Raw genomic sequence first — 22,395 nt, forward strand, 5'->3', positions numbered from 1 at the left:
CTGGAGGAGCAGCTGGAATGGAATGGACAGTGTCTTGAAAGGAGGATATAAGATGAACATCAACAAAAGCAAAACGAGGATAATGGAATGTAGTCGAATTAAATCGGGTATTAGGTTAGGAAATGAGACGCTTATAGGAGTAAATAAGTTTTACTATTTGGGGAGCAAAATAACTGATAATGGTTGAAGTAGAGAGGATATAAAATGTAGACTGGCAATGGCAAGGAAAGCGTTTCTGAAGAAGAGAAATTTGTTAACATCAAGTATAGATTTAAGTGTCAGGAAGTCGTTTCTGAATGTATTTGTATGGAGTGTAGCCATGTATGGAAGTGAAACATGGACGATAAATAGTTTAGAGAAGAAGAGAATAGCTTTCGAAATGTGGTGCTACAGAAGAATGCTGAAGATTAGATGGGTAGATCACATAACTAATGAGGAGGTATTGAACAGAATTGGAGAGAAGAGAAATATGTGGCACAACTTGACTAGAAGAAGGGGTTGGTTGGTAGGGCATATTCTGAGGCATCAAGGTATCACCAATTTAGTATTGGAGGGCAGTGTGGAGGGTAAAAATCGTAGAGGGAGACCAAGAGATGAATACACTAAACAGATGCATAAGGATGTAGGTTGCACTAGATACTGGGAAATGAAGAAGCTTGCACAGGATAGAGTAGAGTGGGGAGCAGCATCAAACCAGTCTCTGGACTGAGGACCACAACAACAACACATAATTTAATTGCTTTGATTTTAGTACTATTTGCATATAATACTAATGACCTTTTGTTGGTTGCCTGACAGTATACAACAAGGGCAATTAAGAAAAATAAAATTAGAAGAAGAGAACGTGGTCTGTTGAGTGGCTACAGAATTCTACAACAAAGTCTGTCATTAGTTTATCACTCAACAGAACTTGGTATCATCCTCATGGTCATGATCACATTTGGATATGGATTATAATATAGTATATATCTTATTTCATTATATCTGGAAACTGCAAGATGCTTGTAAAGCAAAATAAAGGTGGCATACTAATGTATGAATTGTAATACAAAAGAATAATTTTCTTTGCCCCATCATGTAAGACATTCACATATAGTGAAATAAATACTATCTTGGTACTCTATCATTGCATCAATGTTCCTGTTCTCACTGACAATCAATGTAAATTATGTCTCAGTAAAACTTGCAGAATGTAGTTATTTGGTCTACTGTACATCTAATATTATGTGAAATTGGAATAAGGTGTAAGAATTGGTATTAAGGATTTCTGGTATAAATACAAAAAAATACTATGCATTAATACTTAAAATATTTAGTACATCTGTCCCAATTGACGAATTTGGCTAATACAACAGATAAAGTCAATAATCATCACTTTCACTGGTCCAGATCTATGACCTATGACATTTAAATATTTGATTTGATTATGACACTGTTTTCTACTTATTCACGTGAACTTGTCTGTGTGGTCTCTACACCAACAAGACATTTAAACCAAAGTATCAAGAGAACTATTATAATATCAGGACTTTTACAGTGAAATTCACAAATATAATTTTAGGTAAATATGTTTCGCAAGAGTAGAAGGCTAGCTTAGAATTTTTCATTAGTCTGGGACCATTGCTGGACTGGATTAATATAGAAGTAGATAACACTGGATGAAGATTGGTATGGTTTGTCACAAGGTTAATAAGTGCTGAAGTGTCATGGATTCACTAATCTAATTCCAGTGGAAAACATGAGAAGAGACCATTGTGCATCACCTTATGGTTTACTGTTAAAATTCTGAGAGCACATATTCCTAGAAGAGCCAGGCAATGTGTTAGTTGCTCCTACATACAGCTCACAAAAAGATCATGAAGGTAGAATTAAAGAGATTTGAGGTCATACAGAAGCTTACTAACAATTCAAGACTGCATAACTAACTGGAAATGAATTGTAACTTTTAAAATCTGCACCTAAGATGTTCATCAAAAGATCTGAGTGTAAAAGGCCCTCAATAAACCTGTGAAATTTTTTGAAACAACATATAGATATGAAACTATCGATTAAATTGATGCAAAATATTACGGTTTTCATGTAAGGCAGAACCAATTCATTAGACAGTGTAGAGCAAAAAATATTATTATTATTACATACACGCAAGAGTTTTAATATTATGAACTTACTTTAATTTCAATTAATTCATCCAGATTTTTATGGAAATATAAGAACTTTTTAATCAAAGTAACGACCATAATTTAACTATCAAATAAGTTTACTTTTAGCTATATCGAACATGTATGTTACATAGTATGTTTAATTATGCATGTACGAATTTTGATCTTCACCCCCTCATCAAGTTCTGGGTTTGCGTAGTGACTGAGCTATGTGCTCGTTTTGACAAGTTTAAAGCTCTTTTTGACTAGTTTCATATGTTAGTAATGTGGTATTCAAAGCATTTCCATTCTTGAAGGAATTACATCTCTTAGAACGATTTTTGTGTTGGGTAGCTTTTAATTTTCTCTACAGATAATAGCATTAAATACATAAGAAGTTTAATGAATTAACACCTACATCCTTTACATTTGATACTTTCTCTTTTTCATCATTTCAAATTGATTTTTGCCTTTTAGAGCATTAGGATGACATTGGAGGCAAAGATGTTCAGGTTTTGGTCTTTTTAAAATGGTTTACATTTTTACTTTTGTTCACTTGAGAAGGCCACCAGTAAACTGAGCTGCTATTAGCGAGCCTCTAGTATGAGCTATTGTAAAGGCCCTGCTAGAGAACGAAAGTTTTGATAATTCAAGATTGTACCTCCAAATCTACGTGAATGTGCAATAATTTTTTTATTTGTTTTGTATTGTTGCTTCTCATTACTCATGAGTAGTGGTCAGAAGTTAGTTATTTTGTGGTTTTGTAGGAATTTATGTTTGTCTGTTGCAGCAGCACATAGTTTTAAGAGTTTATTATAATGGAAACGAATGACACAAGTCGAAAAAAGTGTTATTGTGCTTCATCGGGTTAACATAAACGAAAGTGTAAGACTGGAAAAGACAATTCTGTTAAAAAAGGACAGATATTATACTCTTTTTGTGTCACTCGCTAAATCAACAGTGTTGGGGGAGTCAGAAGGATGTGAAGATGATACTGAGGTGTCCGTAACTAACAATGAGCAGGATCAAGATTCTCAGAAACAAGATACATTGTTATCCACAATCAGCATGCCAATCAAAGTTTTTAGTGATCTCCCTTCACAAATTAAGTGTTTATCAGATGATGAGCTGTTGTCAAAAAAAGTTCTTACTGCAAGGGTAATTTTAAGCTATAGAGGAGTTCCTGAACCACAATGAATAGTACCCATGTACCTGCAACTCTCAGATATGTTCCCAGCTCTTTATTTCTGATCCATCTGTTTATTAGCATAAATTTATTTATTTTTCTATAATTTGTTCTCTGTGACATTTATGTTTTCTGCAATATATAAAAATTCTTCTTCTGTAATAGAACCTAGGCTGCCAATACTTTAATATGTAACTGATTAGCACTATTTACATAACACCATAAAAATTTGTAAAGCTGACAGTTTCCATATCCTATGATATATTCACAACATAGATCACTGGAAACAGTGCCATTTTTCAGTATTTTGCAGATGTTAATGTGCAAGAAAGACACTTTTTAGAGGTATGTGTAGCATCGCCAGTTCAAAGATGGGACATCAGTCAAGAGAGAAACGACAGTAAGAGTTACACTGAGGGCAGACATTCTACTCTTTGTGCCATTCGCTAAACCAACAGTGTTTGGGGAGTGAGAAGGATTTTTTAGCTGTTAGACTGATAAGGAATAGGAAACTGTTAGATTTCGATATCTTTCCATGGAGTGAAAAAAGGCACTTCAGCAGTTTGGAAGTAGAAGAAGCTACTGGAAGACAAACGGTTGGCAATTTTTCTTCTTGTGCTGCTTATTCGTTGCACCTTTGTGGCATTCATGCTGCGAAGAGCTACATGAATGTAACACTTTTTTCGGAAATATAATTTCTTTTATTCAAGTCACAAATGGAGAGTATTTTAAAAAAAATGATGGATGGTCCCTTCAGGGTCTATAGGAAACGAAACTGTCTGCGTGGAGTGATGGCATGTGTACTTTTGATAAGTATTTGCCATTATTACAAAGGTTAGTTCAACTTGATTTTAACTTTGACTGCGGAGGCACATACTGAACTAAAGGGCATTCAGAAGTATTTTAAATCATTTCAATGTGTCTTGATGTCTTCAGTGTGGTTCAAAGTATTAGCTGCAATAAACATACAAAACGTTTTGCTTTAAGCAAGGAAAGCAACATTAGATGTTGAAAGTGCCAATTTTAGCAGGCTGATGGAAGATTTCTGTAAGTGGAAAATATTTGGGATATTATCAACACAGAAAGTTGAAAGGAGGTAGAAAATATTGGAATATCACCTGATTGAATACACTGAACTGTGGCACAGAGAAACAGAAAGCAAAAGAAAACGCTTTGAAACCTGCGACCAGAAGTAGTTTGAAACCAAATGATTTCAGTGTTACTCTATATACAGTAGTAGGAGACTTTAACTATAATGGATGTTGCAGTAAACAATATTATGGGTGCATTTGGTTTCTTATGGAACTACACAAGCCTAGACGATGTTACATTAACATGGCGTCTTTGCACAGTATAGACGTTAATAAGCAGGATTTGAAAGAAGTTTTGCACTTAAAATAGATTCGTGTAATTAATTTTGGGTCTGAGATACTTGCTCCTCTTGCCTCCTTAATGCTCTTCGTAAGTGCATTTAAAAATGTCTTTGTAATATAAAGTAACAGATGTTGTGATTTTCTGCATTTTACCCATCATTGTTGTCCAAACAGAGGGTCATACAGCTTTTCACAGAAGTTAAGAAAGGTCTGACAGCTACAGTGAGGTAAGAACGGCTTGTTGGATTAATATGATCGCAGTAGTCAGAGTTAGTTCGCTGTTTAGGTTACACTGAGATTATGAGAGTCGCTTCTAAAAAAGCTGGAAAGACAGTATCATTTTGTCACGTATCAAATTAATACAAATTGGGAGCATTAAAAAATTTTCTTAAAAACGGCGTTGTTTAAAAATTTGTTGCATAAAAGTTTTGCGATTTTATAAAAAAAAACGAAGTTTAAAATGAAAATTTGGTGGAGGAGCCTAAGAAAACTTACCGGGCGCCCGAAAATCCTAACGCCAGCTCTGCGTAGAGCCAACAAGCAGCCTGAGCAGCTAAATTTCTGCCATGATAAATCTAAGAACAAATTGCAAAACTTTTGTTAGAAATAACAGCACTGACTGTGAAAAACTTAAAATTACACCGGTGTTCAGCTCTTAACGGATTAATGTGGGATGAAGAAAGCTGTGGCTCTATCATGCAACCTTAAGGAATGATTGACGTAGTCCGCGTCGTAGTGAAAATTATATCCTCGACAACTGGCTGATTCGAGTCTGTAGAGAAGTAGCATTGTGACTGTGCATCTCTGTAGCCTGCTATGTCGGAATATTTTTCATACACACTTATAATTCATACGTCAAAGTATCCAGATCCTACGACCTTCTCCCTCACACTACACGCTTAAAATTCATAGGACGAAATATTCGAATTCTATGACCTCCTTAGTGCACTAGACACATCAAATCAATTATCGCTGACCTTAATTGTATGGAAAATACAAAAATAGCTGCAGGCACACAGCATTTATTCAACGTAACTCTTTTGTTCCCATCTGTGAAAACAGAAAAAAAGCTGGAGTTGTGCTATTATGTTTCGTCATAGGAGCTAAATAATTTTATTTACTCAAACACAGCAGAAACATTCGTACATTAATAAAATGTTGTAGTACTGGTTTACTGAAAAGTAATACCGATGTCGTAGGCCAAAAGTTAGCGCATTCTTTGAATCTAAAGATAGGGCCGCGAGCTTCATAATCGTACAGCATGCACTCTTATTCTAAATAGTAAATAATGATAGGTTTAAAAAGTAACCTGTGTCCCAACTCCTTATCGAAGCGTAAACTCGTCTTGTGTACTCTTACTTACTTACGGCCACAAACAGCAACTTGCATATTAACAGAATAAAAACATATTGCAGCAGGAAATGCACTTTCCCGTACCCTTGTGAAATATGGCTAAACTCTTTTAGGATATAGTACAAACTGTAAAGACACATTGCAAAATTTTCTCATACATTTCATCCATTTCCGAAATTTCTGAACTGCCGACTTCTGAATTACCGACATGTTCTGCTTCATAGCACACGCGGAAGTCTTAAGTTTATTCTGTGATTTTATTTCAGTGGTGTTCGTACTAGTATTGTGCAGGGCAGGATATGGCACATTGCCAGAAAGGTTATCAAGTGCGGACTTTGACATGTCCGGATGTGTCCTCAGACATAAATTTGGGAATTTGGTTCTCGCACTGTTTTTACGGGTGTAAGATCAATTACCTGTAATATGGGTGAAGTGACATCTCGGAAAAGTATACCCGCGCATTAATGGTGATGACGATAGATTGCAGTGCTTGCTTATCTGTATTTTGTATTTAAGTGATCCAACAGTAATCAGTAAATTTCCCAATATTTCAGACTGATTTATCTGTTGAATGACGTGATCCGCTATACGCGCTATACATCCGTTGAGGTTAGGCACGACTTCATTTCTGCCACATATAGTTATAATTCTTAACCTTGGAGATTGAAATTAGTGACATTGCGTTAAAATTATAAGCACAACCATGGCTGGAAGCAATCTGCTACTTTCTGTGCGGTACCTTATCGCGCGCAACGTTATCCCACTAAATGAATGTGCAAACAGACCGATCGTACTATTTCGAGATACCGGAGCAATTTCACCTCATTTTCCTCGCACCATGGCGACAGTCAACAGCTTGGGCGGCGACGATTCCAACAAGTGCGCGAAATCTAAACGATGTGTGACGCTAGAAACATTAAATCCACGCATAAAAGAAATGCAATATGCTGTTAGAGGGCCACTTGTTATTCGTGCATCGGAAATCGAAAAGGAATTGGAAAAGGTAAGTTGACAGCTCACATTTAGCTCCTTGGAGTATACATGTATGCTGCCTGTGTTCTGTTATTCTCTGTAATCGTCACGGATTTGTAGTATAGGCTGACATAACTTCAGTGTGACGTAAATGACATATAAATGGGAAGGAAGTTACATAGGAATTATATAAATCATTGCTCACACTGATGTGGGCGTGCCGAAAATGTTACTCCATGTTTAAAGCTATGAGAGGAAATTTTGCGTAGATACTTACATGAGATACGAAGTTCTATTGTAACTTGAAAGTCGTAGTTTTCTGTAATCATGGAGTATCGTGAAATGATAGGGACACCATCGAGGATTGTTTATGTACACAGATGGAATAAGGCAGGTTAAACGTCACCACCGCGTTAATACAAATGTGATGAAGAGAAGGGAAAAAATCGCGTAGATTTATAGTGGAGTTTTTTTTGGGGGGGGGGGGGGGGGTTGCGTAAAATATACTTTTGTTGATAGATTGTGACAAGCTGTGAGCTTCGTGTTACGGGATTTCTTGTGCTGTAGTTGATGTAAATTTTTGTTTTGAAACTAACATATTAAAGAAGAAAACCGCGTACACACATTTCGTCCTTGTTATGAAGTAGCTGTAGGCTGCTAACAGAAGAAACTTTCGTAACAATTAGCTTGAAATTTAAGATTTTTTGCTTTTAATTCAGCTCTGCTGTACTGAAACATCTTAGCGCATCTTTTTTATACTACACAGTTTAAGTTATAAGTAATGTTTAATGTACAGAGCTCATCTATATCTGACTGTAATCCCCCCTCGCTCCTATCCTCTCCTCACTCCAGGGAACAATATTGCATACCTTCACTTTAAGGAGATATGAAGCCTTTAGAAATGAAAAGTAACCATAATATGTTATGTCAGTGACTGCCAATATCATTTATTCTGTGTTACACAATTTTTCCATACACAGATTCATTGATATGTTTTAAGAAATAATCATAGAGAGATGGCCTATATATGAACATAAATTACTGCGAGGTGTAGCAATCTGTGCCATTGTTGTCATGAGACACAGTGAGAATTAATGTTTAGGATTGATCTGTGCAATTAAAAAAAATCTGTGTAGCCATTTAGTGAACTGATGTTAGTCTGTGTCCAATGCCTCCTTGCTAATCACCTCAGAATATTTTGTTGTCTACTGCATTTACTCTGAAAGCAAGAAATACTGAGTGCCACACCTTGCATTTATCATAGTTGCCGAGCTGATAATGAACTGTTACGTGAAAGTGGTTTTAAAAAATATAATTCACAATTCATATAATAAAATTAAAACTCTACATGGAACAGTTAATAACCAGAATATTACTTATGGAATGTGACATTTACTTTTTAAAAAGAATGGCAACATAATAATAAATTGGAATTCAGTAATGAACAGATGTATTTATCAACCCTGGCAATAGCTAAGAAATGAATAGACAGTTACAGGGATAAACCAATATGCTACATAAAAGAAGCAGTGAGCACATATCTGCAGATCACAACTGTGTGTTCTCAGTGCTCTGCCCAAGACATTCTTAATGTAGTAAATCTCTCAAAAACGAAAACTGACATATAGTTGTTTATAACTGAAATTACTAAAATCTTTATCACATATGCGATTCATCATCATGATGGCATGTATCTCTAGGCAAGAGAGATAATAAGGCAGATATTAATTATTTCAAAGTCTCACAACTGATTTCATCCTTGAGGTCAATAACAAAGATTGTGCCTGCAAGAACAATAATATACCTACCCTGAAATAAGGTACTTAATAGTAAGTCTCAATATGGATTTCAAAAGTGACTCTCAGAATGCTATTTTTCAATTCACAAATCAAATTGTGCAAAATTTAAATGCCAAAACATCAACTGACTTTTTCAGTGATTTGACAAAAGCATTCAGTTTGGCAGTTCAGTATTTTCTTAGAGTAGCTCAGATGACTTTTCGTTAGGTAGAATATACACCTACGGTGTATTACAGGGTGTGATATTGCCCATAATCTTGTTTACAGGGTCGTTTTGGCATTCTTATGATTAAATAGCTAAGTAATAAAAAAAATGGCAAGGTGGAGACATTGAACTACAATCCTACTTCATCACCTAAAAGAATGAGGAAGGGGATTGTCAGTTCCTGATTCAAAGAAACGTTCCAGAATTTGCTTGAAATGGTCAGTGGAACTAATCAAAGCTTAGATTGAGAAGGGCAGGTGGGGAATTAAACACCACTACTGATAAACATAGCTACTCAGGATGTAGCACAATTAGTTTGCACTATTTTACATAAAAATAACTTAAGGTTGTTATGCTTGAAATGGTTAAGTCAAGATTTCTGTTTTCTATAGCCTGCAACATTTGATTTGAGTCACAGCTAAGGCTGCTCACCAATGCATGACTAGAGCTATTAGTAAGAGGACTGATAATGCAGACTCTGCTTTGATCAGGATGCTCTGCTACACCAAAACATCACTATGAACCTAAGTATACCAGCTACAGTGTGATATTGGATCTATGAAATCTTGGTTCTGGTGACACAGATTTATAGCATAGCCCGTGGTCAAGGTTAGATTGAATAGTCATAATTGGAGTTGATAAAGCCAATGAATGAATGAATGAATGAATGTGAGTGCCAAATACAGTTTCTGGTAATGAATTGACCAGTAAACATTACCTATTGCCCCACCCTCCCTGCCCCTCCCCCCGCCCTTGCATTTGTCAGTGTGGCACAGATGTAAGCATTAGACTCTGCTATCAATCAGTTTGTTACCAAAACCAGATTGTCACATTCCAAGCTAACCTAGACCTCAGGCCATGCTACAGATAAGTCTGGCACCACAACCAAAATTTTGGGAGGGGACAGGGAATGGGGAAGGGGAAATCCAATATGTAACAATGTAGTTATGATATGGGTTATATAGTCCATTGACCTGATATCTACATGAACATCATATGTAAATGTTAGCATATGTAATGGACTTTTAAATCATAAAACACAAATTGTAAAGTGAATTCAAAAAAAGTATGTTAGATGATGGACAAATCTCTCGAGTATTTTTGAATATACTATGTACATATATCGTTAATTTATGATAAAAAATGCGAGAGGGATCCACTAGATAACGTTTATCCAAATTCATGAAAGGGTAGATTGCTACTCATCATATAGTGGAGATGTTGAGTTACAGATAGATACAACAAAAAGACTGTAAACTAAGTAAGCACTTGGCCAAAAAGCCATTTTGGCTGAAAGCTTACCTGTTTGACAGTCTTTCTGTTGTGCCTATCTCCAACTCAATATTTGTGCTATAAGGTAAATAACAATCTATCCTTTGACATTATTCCATCCTGGATTTTCCATAGCTTGATTTTTATCCAAATTTCTTAAAAATTTTTGTCGTGATACTGGTACGCTACCTCTTGTTTTGTACTTTCCATCTACATAATTTACAAATTTCATCTGTAATATTGTGTAACATCTTAAATGAAAATTTTTATTCTAAATCTTAACATTGCCATTAGATTTCTCCTTTCATTCTCTCACGCCTAGTGTTCCATAAATCCTAATATGAAGTTTGTGTGTTTCATGCTGAGCTTATGAGCATAACTGATTTTTTGGGAAGAACCATAAAAGATTTATATAAGAGTAATATTACTTGAAAACTGAAATATCTTACTTGTTCATCCAATCTTCAATAGTCGTTATGACCGACAATTTCATTTTTGTGCCTAAAACAAACTGTGAATGATTTGAGTCTCCATTTCTCCAGCACATTATAGTCTTTGACAACAGGAGATTTCAAGTAAAAATTAGAATTTCTTGTTGTCTCTGTTAAAATTGTTGTCTTATCCTGCAAAGACGTCATTCATGTGTCTCGTTCGTCTGCAGCTTTGATAGTAGTGTTTGTCATTGAAATCTTGATTTATACTGTGGCATTTATTTACTTTTATTTAGGTTTGTATATTTATTCTTTTGTGTATTTATTCATTCATTCATAGATAACATGAACTGTATGAATGATGTCAAGCCAAATGCATGTAATGTAGAAAGTTAGATACATAGCAACATACATTGTTGGTTTTACTTGTGCAGCATGTTTCCCTATTTTGTTAAAGGTATCGTAGAACACTGTGTAATTATAGCAGCTAATCATTAGCATTTTTAGCAGTGTAATTTATATTTTGTTTCAGGTAATACATGATAGTATCAAAAAGCTTTTCTGATGGACAAGTTTTTAGGATATGCCTGAAGGCATGTATTTTAAAAATAGTCTTTCATCCCTTGTGGAACTTTGTTCTGTAATTTTATACAGCACTTTTTTCCATTGATATGTATGGTAAGTGGTGGCTGGATCAGTTTGGTTCCATGTCCATGTAGAGATCTCTCTGTTGGGTATTCATAAATGTCTTTCTGTATGTAAACCAGTACTAGTAAAATCTATTCATGGAGAAACTGTCAGTATTACCATAGACTCGATCAATCGGAGCAGGCAGTTCTCCTGCCACTACATGTTATAATCAGTATACGCCTTTTTTCCTTTAAAGATTGTTTGTATATTATATTTACTTGTTCCCTAGACAGATGTGCCATAACTAATTATGGACGGACATAAACAAACTATGTTGTTGTATTCCATGAGCTGCTACACACTGAAGTCATTATTTGAAGTGCATAGCATGGTAAAATTATTCACTATCAAAGACAGTAAGGTGCTTAGTCCTCATCATCTGTAAATCACCATTTATCCCTGGAAGTTTCATTCTAGATAAACATTCTGCAATTTCATCTTTATCTTGCAGAATGTGGTTACTGAGTGACTGCATGCCTATATGAAAACTAATACTGTCGTTTTTTCTTCTTTTTTTCCGGGAAGACTTAATTTTGTTCTTTTCTATACACCTGCAAACAACTAAAAGTTTTTCTTCAGCTTTATCTCTCATTATACTTGGTGATCTGTAATTGACTAGATTGCTGTTGTCAGCGACAGACAGAACCATTCCATCGTGTTTGATTCTGCGGGCAAAATCATAAATATATTTTAAGAACACTGTTGGGCCCAGCACGTTTCCTTGAGGGATTCTGCCCCATCATTCGCAAACCAGCTTTGGAATGGTTTACATTCAAAATCTGACACGCCCAGTGCTCGTGCTGGAATCGTTGACTCTCAGAAAGGTAGCTACAAATCTGTACCAATTGACGTTTTCAGTCATTTGTTCATCATTATCTATTTATGCTTTAAGGTATTATACACTTCATTTTTTAGGCCTTAGATTTTTTGTCTGCATCTTGAACAAAATTGTTTACTATTTGTGTTTGTCAGTGAACTAATTTTCCCATCAAGAAACTGTTCAGTACCCTCATACTAAGAAAAACTTTGGCATATGGTCTGACTTATCTAATGTCTTTCTTAGTGACAGCCTCTCCTAGGTAATGTAGGTTTCATTTGCTTTGTGTAGATTATCTTACATGGGATTTGTTGTTAATTTATTTATTCATTCCTCCAAGTTACATTTAGCTGTGACACAGGATTTGTTATATAAAACAACAAAAATAAAAGGCTGCCCACTGGTGACTGTGTGAACATATGTCTCCTTCTCCTCCCTTTACACAGTGCTTGCAAAAGCATTAAATTGTGCTCACACATTGTAATGTGACAAATTGTTGTTGCTGCACTTTTGTTACTAAATAAGCTTTAATTTTGTAGTACATATTACTTATGAAATACGTTTAAACTGCATTTTAAATAGATATATTTTAGTAATCTTTTTCCTCTCCTTGGACAAATTATTATGCACTTCAGTTTGTTTATGTTTTATTTTTTCCCCTTGGTAAATGTTAATCCAGACTGGCTTTTGTTCTATAATTAGCTATAGAACTATCAGTAAAATACTGACTAATGGCTGCCTTCCATAAGCACGGAGCACAAACTCTACTCAATGATAATAAATAACTGAATAAATAACCACTTGACAAATATTACTGAAGCTGTAATTTGTGAACAACAAAATGGATTCACCTCAGGTTGTTCGTGCACTTTGTATTTTTTTTACTGGGAACATTATAGAAAAACAGAGAATTTAATATATAGAGACCCGTATGACCTTTTTCAACCTTGAGCAGGGTTTTGACCATGTGAGCTGTGATAGCCCTGCAAGATTGTCTGAATGTTGATATTCTTATCTCCTAATAGAGATAATGAAAAGTCTTTACAAAACTACACACATTGTAATAAATACAAGTGGGAATCAAGTGGAAGAAATAATTATTAACAAAGTTATATGACAAAGATTTAGACGGTAGTATTGGCTGAATAGGAAGAGAGATGTTGGAAGACTTCAGAAAAGATGGAAATGCTTTTGTTTGCAACTTGGGAACAGGTAGTAGCCTGATCCTTGAAACAAAAGTCGTGCTGACTTAACTAATAGTTTTTCATGGTACGCACAACAGATCGACAGATGTACTCACTTCGCACAGGAAGGATACCCAGAATATTAAAGAGATCCTTGCATGAACCCTGTCTATTTTTAGCTGTCATTCTTGTGCCTCTTTTCAGTATCCTTATTTTGTGCCTTTGATCCCCAGAAAAGAATCCCATAGTTAAGAAAGAAGCGAACGTAGCAATAATATGTACACACACACACACACACACACACAACCAGGGAGCTCACTGCTCTTCGGTGAGTAAATGCTTGGCGACCACAGGGCCCCAGATCTTCACAGCACTGCTTCTCTTTCAGTGGTGCTTGTCTCCACATCTTCTGTTCTTTTCCACTCTCTTGGGGAGATGTCTCCAGCCTCCATGGGCTCTTGAAGTTCATTTGCGTAGGTTTACTTGTATGTCTCTTCTCTGTTGTACTGCTCTTTCCTTATACTCTCCTTTCCCTGTATCGCTTGTTCCCTGCACTGCTCTTTTCCCGTGTCGCTCGTTCCCCCCTGCACTGCTCTTTTCCCGTGTCGCTCGTTCCCCCCTGCACTGCCCTCTTTCCTTGTTCAGGTTTCCTTGTTCTGCTCTCTTTTGCTTCTGCTTTGGTGTTTGAGACTATCCTTTATTGCTTCCTTTCCCTCTTATCTTTTCTTCTCCTCCCTGTGTGTGCCTGACAGCCACTCATGCATTTAACACGACTTGGCATGTTGGGCCTGCATGTACCCCCTGATACAAGCCAGGCCCAAGGACGGGTGATTGTCTGAGCTGTTACCTTTCTCCTCTGCCTATTGGTCCCTCCGTCTGTCATTAGGAATGTGTGACCTAAGGTGTGACCTTTGGAGGGCCCCTGCTGGAAGGAGCGCAATCACGGGGGACTTCTTCCCAATGACTGATTTTCCTTCTCTTTCTCAGAGTGTTTCCCATTAAAGTGGAATGAGGCTCCTGCCTCAATGTCTCTAACTGTTGCACCTCGATATCTTGTAGTCTCACGTTTAGACAAAAACCAGACTTTTGCTTCTGTAAACTCCTTTGTTATACAAAAAGGCGTAGATGTCATCGCCTGCCCTGTCTCCGCAATGGAACACTTCTTTCTGAAATTGATAGTGCTCTCCAGACCCAGAACCTACTCAAGACCCGAACCCTCCACGAATATCCTATTAAAGTGTAGGCTCACAGGACACTTAACTCGTCCTGCAATGTTGTCTACACCCAGCTGTTGGATAGCTTGATGGAGGATAAAATAACTAATTATGTATTGGATCAGGGCATTACTGCTGTTCATCGAGCTGTGAAGAAGGAAGCTGCCGATTTGGTGCCCACTCTCACATTATTCCTGAATTTCGATCGGTTAACACTTCATACCAAGATAAAGGCAGGCTATGAAGTCATCTCTGTGCGCCCTTACATTCCCAATCAGTTGAGGTGTTATAAATGCCACCAGTTCAGTCATACCAGCATGTCATGTAAAAACGCGGCCAAATGTGTCACTTGTAGCAGGGATGCACATGAGGTTGCCCATCAAGATGAGTGGGCTGTTAAAGAGATATGGGTGAAAGAGAAGGTATCTTTTCCTTTTGCCCAGCCATAAACCGAATGTCCCTTCGTCTGCAAGCTACAGCGCTGTGTTAGCCTCTCCCTGTCCCAAGAAAAACATGGCTACACAAACTTGTGACTTAGTTCAGTTCGATGGTGGCAAAGTCTCCTCGTCTTCAAGCTGACACTCACCCGTCTGCAAGACCAATTTGGGGTGGCCTGCACCAGCTTTCTGGGACTACCGCCCACTCCCCAATCCCTGGTCTGACTGTGGCAGGAAAAGCCGTAGTCGACCCTGTCGATGTTTCCAATGCTTTGGGCCAGTACTTTAGAGGTTTCAAGCTCCACCCACTACCCTCCTTCCTGGGAAACAGGCGGACGAGGCTTGTGCAATCTCTTTTCTCTCTTTGAATTGAGAATGCTACAATACTCCTTTTACTATGAGGGAGCTCGAACGTGCTCTCTCCTCATCCAGGTCTTCTGCTCCTGGGCCTGACAATCCACGTCCTCATGCTGCAGAATCTTCCTCCTGTGGGAAAACGCTTTTTCCTCTATACCTACAACCGTATTTGGACTGACTGTGTATTTGCCATGCTTTGGCGTGAAGCTATTATTGTTCCCCTACCTAAGCCTGGTAAAGATAAATCTCTTTCTTCCAGCTATCGTCCAATTTCCCTTACCAGCAGCATTTGTAAGGTGATGGAACGCATGATCAATGGTCAATTTGTGTGATGGCTGAAGTCACACCATCTTCTCACTAATGCTCAGTGTGGGTTCCGAAAGCACCACTCAGCGGTTGATCATCTCGTCACCCTGTTGACATTCATCATGGATAATTTTCTGCAGAAGCGACAAACAGTGCCCGTTTCCTTTGATTTGGAGAAAGCCTATGATACCTGTTGGCAGACAGGCATTCTACGTACTATGTGTACATGGATCCTTCGCAGTCATCTTCCCACTTTCATCTGGGAATTTTTCACAGACTGAGTTTTCCGGGTATGTGTGGGTTCCTCCTTATCCCACACCTTTTCACAGGAGAATGGGGTGCCTCAGGGCTCCGTACTGTGTTGTCCTGTTCGTCATAGCCATCAACCCCATTATGGACTGCCTTCCAGCTGGCATTTCTGGTTCTCATTTCGTTGACGACTTTGCTATTTATTGCAGCTCCCAGCGGACTTGTCTCTTGCAATACTGTCTTCAGTGTTGTCTGGACCATCTCTATTCGTGGAGTGTCACAAATGGTTTCCACTTTCCTGCTGCCAAATCCATTTGCGTCAACTTCTGGAGGTACGAGGCGTTTATTCCACCGTCCTTGCGACTGGGCCAAAATGCTCTTCCGTTTGTGGATGCAACAAATTTCTTAGTGCTTACGTTTGATAGGAAACTCAGTTGGTCTCCCCATGTGTCCTACCTGGCTGCATGCTGCACCTGGTCCCTGGGGAGCTGACCGGACTGACCTCTGCTCTATCGATTTCTTGTTCACTCCAAGTTGGATTATGGATGCCTTGTCTACTCGTCTGCACGGCCATCTATCTTACGCCGTTGGGGATCCGTCTCGCCTCTGGTGCCTTACTAGCCCAGTTGAGAGTTTCTACGCAGAAGCCGGTGAACTACCACCGTCATACTGGCACGATGTCCTACTCAGTAGGTACGCGTGTCGGCTTTCTTCCATGCCAGGCCACCCAACCTTTGACCCTTTTTTTTTTATGAAATTCGTGACTGCCAGTATGAGATGTACTTTTCTTCTCTGCGGCCTCCTGGCATCCACTTTCGTCACCTGCTTCAGCAGCTGCAGTTCACACTTCCTGCCACTTTCCAAATGGGGGAGAGCCCTTCACCACCTTGGCTTCAGACACAAGTTGATGTTTGTTTTGACATCAGCTCATCCCCGAAGGATTAGACTCCCAAGCCGACCTATCGCTGCAGATTTCTCGAACTTCGCTCACAACTTGCCGATCACATATTTTTTGTACACTGATGGTTCCATGTACACCCAAGGTGTTGGCTGTGCTTTTGTTGTCGGGTATGATAAGTTTCAATACTGGCTTCTCAACCAGTGCACAGTTTGTACAGCAGAGCTTTTTGCCCTCTATCGGGCTGTTCACTATGTCCGGAGGCACCAGCTCACTCGCTGTGTGATCTGCTCTGACTACCTAAGTGCCCTTTTAGAGTCTAGATGATCCCGATCAAGTCCACCCAATCGTTCGATGGCTCCAGGACTGCCTCCATTTGTTCCTGGATGGTGGAGCTCAAGTGATATTCATGTGGGTTCCTGGCCATGTTGGTGTGCCTGGGAATGACGCTGCTGATGCTGCAGCCAAGGCCACAGTCCATCTCGGTTGGCCCACCTCTTACTCTGTTACCTTGTAAGATGTTTGTACTTTTCTCTGTTGGTGTATCACTTAACTTCAGCATAACCATTGGTGCTCCCTTCATGGGAACAAACTCAGAGAAGTCAAACCTCTCCCAACAGCCTGGTAGACTTTTTCCCAGCTGTCTCGCCGTGAGGAAGTCATGTTAGCTCGGTTGCGAATAGGGCACTGCCGCTTTAGTCACCGCCACTTGTTGAGAGGCGACCCTGCACCCAGCTGTCCTTTCTGTAGCCAGCAATTAACAGTCAAACATTTCTGATCCTCTGCCCCTATTTTAGCCACTTACGTCTCAGGATCAGGCTGCTGCCCGCTTTGCCGGACATTTTAGCGGATGATGTGTGAGCTGTGGCTCGCGTTTTAAGTTTTTTAAATAGCAGTAATATGACACAACAGATTTGATTTCTACCTGGTGACTCCGGTGTCGTGTCAACGTCTTTTAGATACTCTTCCATAACATCTTGATGTTTTAGATTTGTTTTTTCTTCCTTTTTGTATTGGACCTCGCAACAGTTTTTTTACCCTTGTGGTCCCAGCATTGTATGGTCCTATACTGGGTGCTTATGACCTTAGATGTTTTGTGCCCTAAAACCCCACCACACACACACACACACACACACACACACACACACACACACGCGCGCGCACAAATTGCTGCACCATCGGAACCTTCTACTGGTACCTCTGTGAAATAGACTGCAAAACTTAATGTACGATTGGCCATGGGCTGGCACGTCTTGTGGCACTGCATGACCACTTGAACTACCTGGGGTATGTGCTGCGTGGTTAATTAAATCAGTGAGTAAATCCATTTTAATTGTACCATTGCTAGTCTTCCCTTTCTTTTTCTGCTGATGAATAGAGAGGAGATAGACTGCTTGTATCCCTTGGTATGAGCCCTAGTTTCCCTTATTTTGCCCTTACCAGAGAGAAACAGTGGAGCATTACCGCTGGTTGGGTGGTCTCCCTGAAAAATTTGTTCTTTAAACTTACTTCCTACCAAGTTTTTTTGAAATTGTCGCCTTATGCTACCTAGGAATTACTGTCTGGCTCACGAAGCATTTATATGCATATGAATTGAAGCAAAAATATCATACTTCTGAATTGCTTTGGGATCATTGTTTAATCTAATTTGGTGGGTATCACACACTCGAGTAGTAATCGAGAATGTCACGTGTTTTCTGTAATCAGTCACTTTTGCAGGTGTGCTACACGTTCTCAGAAGTCTCCTAATGAACTGTAGTTCGTCATTTCTCTTTGCTACAGCTGACCATAGCTTCTAATTCCATTTCATGTCATTTTGCAATGTTACATGTAGATATTTCATTAATATGACTGAGACAAGCATCTTGCTATTAACATTACAGGAAAGTTTCTACCACCCATCCACTTTAGTAAAGAATCACTCACCACTAAAGTGAGCTGTCAGTATTGTCCTGTTAGGAATTCCGTAAATAATCTGTTCTCCTGTGGTCACTTCACGATGACACTTTCCCGTTGACAATGAAGTCACCAACAAACAACCTTCTTACCATCCATCCTATCCATGAGATTGTTAATGTTCACAGTTTACTGGAGCAATCGTATCACACGTATATAGAGCAATTCTAATGTTACTATCATCTATGAACACTCGCCATCCGGAACAGTGTACTGGGCTTTACTACTCAAAAAGTAAGTGTACCTACTGTAACATTCATAAAATACAGAAATCTGATGCCATATTGTTACAAAATGCACAAAGCAAGGAAGAAAGTAGCTGCTGACAAAACTACTAGACGATTTGAACAAATAGTTGCAGTATGTCTCCAGAAATGTGTAATATATAATTGTTATGCGATTATATGATTTAACAGATAGCACTAAATTTCCTGTGCCACCAGAAGATATTTTCTGTTGAAGGTGATGTTGATTTCTACTTACAGACTGTTACACACAACTGAATGTGTGTGTGTTGCATCTGATGGCCTAAAATTAACCTAGATAAACCAGCAGTTGGCACTTAGAGGTGTTGTTATATGGCTCTCTGTATTTGCACAGATGGCAGCAATGCCCATCAGCATTTCTGAAATACAATCTGCTACCCACAAGCATTAAAATTTTTGTGTATGTGCTGGTTAATTTGTTAACAAAATATTCCTCCAGCCATCATCACTGATGACATTGCTTGCAAATCCCCAATGGTGATGTGACATTGTATTCTCTCTTGGTTCTTGTGTATGGAATTCAAGGCATTCACCATCTGATTTTAGTCAGTCGTTTGTTGATACGTGCCTTGTGGATGTTGTAGTTATGTACACTGGTGTCCAAAATTAAAGCAACAAACCGAAATTTTGCAAGGTTGCCTATGTTTTACCACAAAACAGTATAATCAGGTGATAGTAAAGTGCAAACAATAAAAAAAAATTCAGAACGTAAATAACTGCAACATGTGTAACAGTAGACAAAAATGTTCTCATTTTTTCCAACATAACGGACTTACATACACATTCTGACAACTGGTGAATGCATTCAGTATGGAGTGACAACCTCTGGCAGAAATAAAGGCCTAACAAATGATAGAGACTGCTCTGAATCATGTCATCAATCATATGCTGAGGCAATAACATCCATTCTTCTTGCAGAGCTGCTAAGTCTCAGAGAGAGGTTGGTGGATGCTGACGTGATGCAACCCATGTCCCTAGTGCATCCTAGATGTGCTCTGTAAGATTCAGACTGGGAGAGTGAGCACAATGAAGTCAAGCATTATCGTCCAGCAGTACAAAGTCTGGGACCTCAGCACCTCGCAACAACTGCACATAAGGTCCCAAGATCTTGTCATGATACTTGATAGCAGTTAAACCTTGTCTGTTTAACTGCACAATTTCATGAAGAGGTGTTAGTGGTCAACATAATCCATGCCCACACCATTAAGTTTCATCCTCGATATCACTCTCTTTCCACAATGGTTGGGTCCTAGAATCATGTTCCACATTCCATCCAGATGCAAATACATTGAGAATCACTGTCCAGACCAAATCAGAACTCATCTGTTAGAAAACATTGGCCCACTGTTTGACCGTCCAGGTAGCATGTTGACAACTCCACTCCAGACATTCCCTTCTGTGAAAACACATCAGAGGTACACACACGGCAGATCTCCAACAATAAAGGCCACTCTGCCGAAGCCTTCTGTACTCCATTTGCCTTGGTACAGCATGTCCCATGGATGCAGCGCGGTCAGATGCCAGTTGCTGTGCAGTATTACGGGGGGTACCATCATGCCCTTACAGCCAAATAACTGTTCTGTCTTTCTGATGTTACACATGATCAGCCCAGCCTGGTCATTGGGATATAGTTTCAGTCTTTACAAACTGTTGCCACACCAAAAAACAATAGAACGATTCACATTAAGCCACAAGCCCGCATCAGTTTGTGACTGTCCTGCTTCCATTCCTCCCATGGCCCTCCACTGCAGAGAGTGTGGTAGACAGTCTTCTCTGTGTCACACTGCACTGTCTGTCACTGTGTACACATCGATTGTGGACGTGGGACTACTCGGCAAACACTATCCCATTTCATAGGTTTCCTGGTGTCATCTTTGGCGTGGTTGTCCATTGACCAGAATGCCAACCAGTTTGCCTGATTATATAACGAATTAGTTGCAGGAAGGGGGAAAAATAGTTTCTTGCTTTAATTTGGATTGGCCACCAGTCTATTTACCTAGCAATGTTCCTGCCCACCCGGAGTTACAATGACTTAACTATACTTTCTCACGGGAAGTTATGCAGTCTAAGATAAACTGAGTAATCAAACGGACCACAGCACTGGCTTGTTTGACTGGATGGTGGTATGTTTGCAGCAGTTGGCTAATCACGTTGTTGTTCGGTGGATAGTGCGTTATGGTGAAAGATGATGGATAATCTGTCATGATGAGGTTTTCACAATAGAAGCCACATGACATTGCTGAGGTGAAAGCTTAGATGTTTAGCAATCTTTCTGTTGTGCCTGTGTGCAACTCATTGTCTTCTCTATACGGTGCGTAGCAATTTAACATTAAAAGATTACAAACATGGACTGTGCACTCAATCAGCAAACATCTGTAGCTTTCTCGATTCCAAAGATTATGATAACTTTAGATTGGACAACTCAGATAGCCCAAGTGAGGGTAATAAATAAACAGCCTCAAACCAACTTGTGCTGGAAGAGAATGTTTGAATACATTCCAAAACAAAATTTTCATTGTAACTTCTCTCGCATATTTCTCATACTGCCCTCCTCTTGAAATACAGAAATTTCAGCAACTTGCACTTGTTGCATAGGTTGATACTGTTGCACAATCTGTATGGGATGAAACTGCTTTACAGGAGGACACATTAAAACTACTGATTGTGTTAAAAAGCTTTTGAAAACAATTTTATGGGTGTTCTACTGTGCAATATTCTTATTAACCACCACCTTGTGTGACTATTTCATTTCTTTTATTTTTCATGCTCAAAATTGTAGAATGTTCATAATTTTGTCTGTCTGCTTGAAAGCACAACTACTGTATAAAGACTGTGGGGTGCTTTGCAGTTAAGAATTTTCAAATTGTAAGAAACTTCTGTGTTTGTATTATATCCTCTGTTTGTATTATATCCTCTGTTTGCTTATGTGTCTTTAGGGTGTCAAGAAACCATTTACTGAAGTTATTAAAGCTAACATTGGTGACTGCCATGCCATGGGACAGGTGCCTATTACATTTATTAGGCAGGTGAGTTTTGTAACTGTGAGTTAATCATAAGAAAATTTTAAAATGAATCACCATGTGCAGTAATACAGGACATATTGTGTGTGTGTGTGTGTATATATATATGTTGTCCTTTCAGTGAATTATTTATTTCAGGTGCTTTCTCTGGTCTCTTATCCAGTATTATTTGATGATCCTAAGTATCCCAGTGATGTGAAGTGTCGAGCAAAAGAAATTCTGGCTGGTTGCAGAGGTAGCAGTGTTGGTTAGTATTACTTCAAGACTGAATA

General features: G+C 38.7%; 1 protein-coding gene across 1 annotated transcript in view; it reads left to right on the forward strand.

Annotated features, from left to right (window-relative positions):
• Nucleotides 1-6,313: 6,313 nt before the first annotated feature.
• The window catches only part of LOC126473480 (alanine aminotransferase 1-like), an 80,018-nt gene continuing 63,936 nt past the window's right edge, over nucleotides 6,314-22,395 (forward strand). Inside the window, exons 1-3 of the mRNA XM_050100555.1 lie at nucleotides 6,314-7,053; nucleotides 22,040-22,129; nucleotides 22,262-22,370. Of these exons, the coding sequence (XP_049956512.1) occupies nucleotides 6,754-7,053; nucleotides 22,040-22,129; nucleotides 22,262-22,370 (499 nt within the window). The 5' untranslated portion in view covers nucleotides 6,314-6,753. The remainder of the gene's footprint in view (nucleotides 7,054-22,039; nucleotides 22,130-22,261; nucleotides 22,371-22,395) is intronic.

This window comes from Schistocerca serialis, chromosome 4 (assembly GCF_023864345.2).
Source record: "Schistocerca serialis cubense isolate TAMUIC-IGC-003099 chromosome 4, iqSchSeri2.2, whole genome shotgun sequence".
Taxonomy (NCBI): domain Eukaryota; kingdom Metazoa; phylum Arthropoda; class Insecta; order Orthoptera; family Acrididae; genus Schistocerca; species Schistocerca serialis.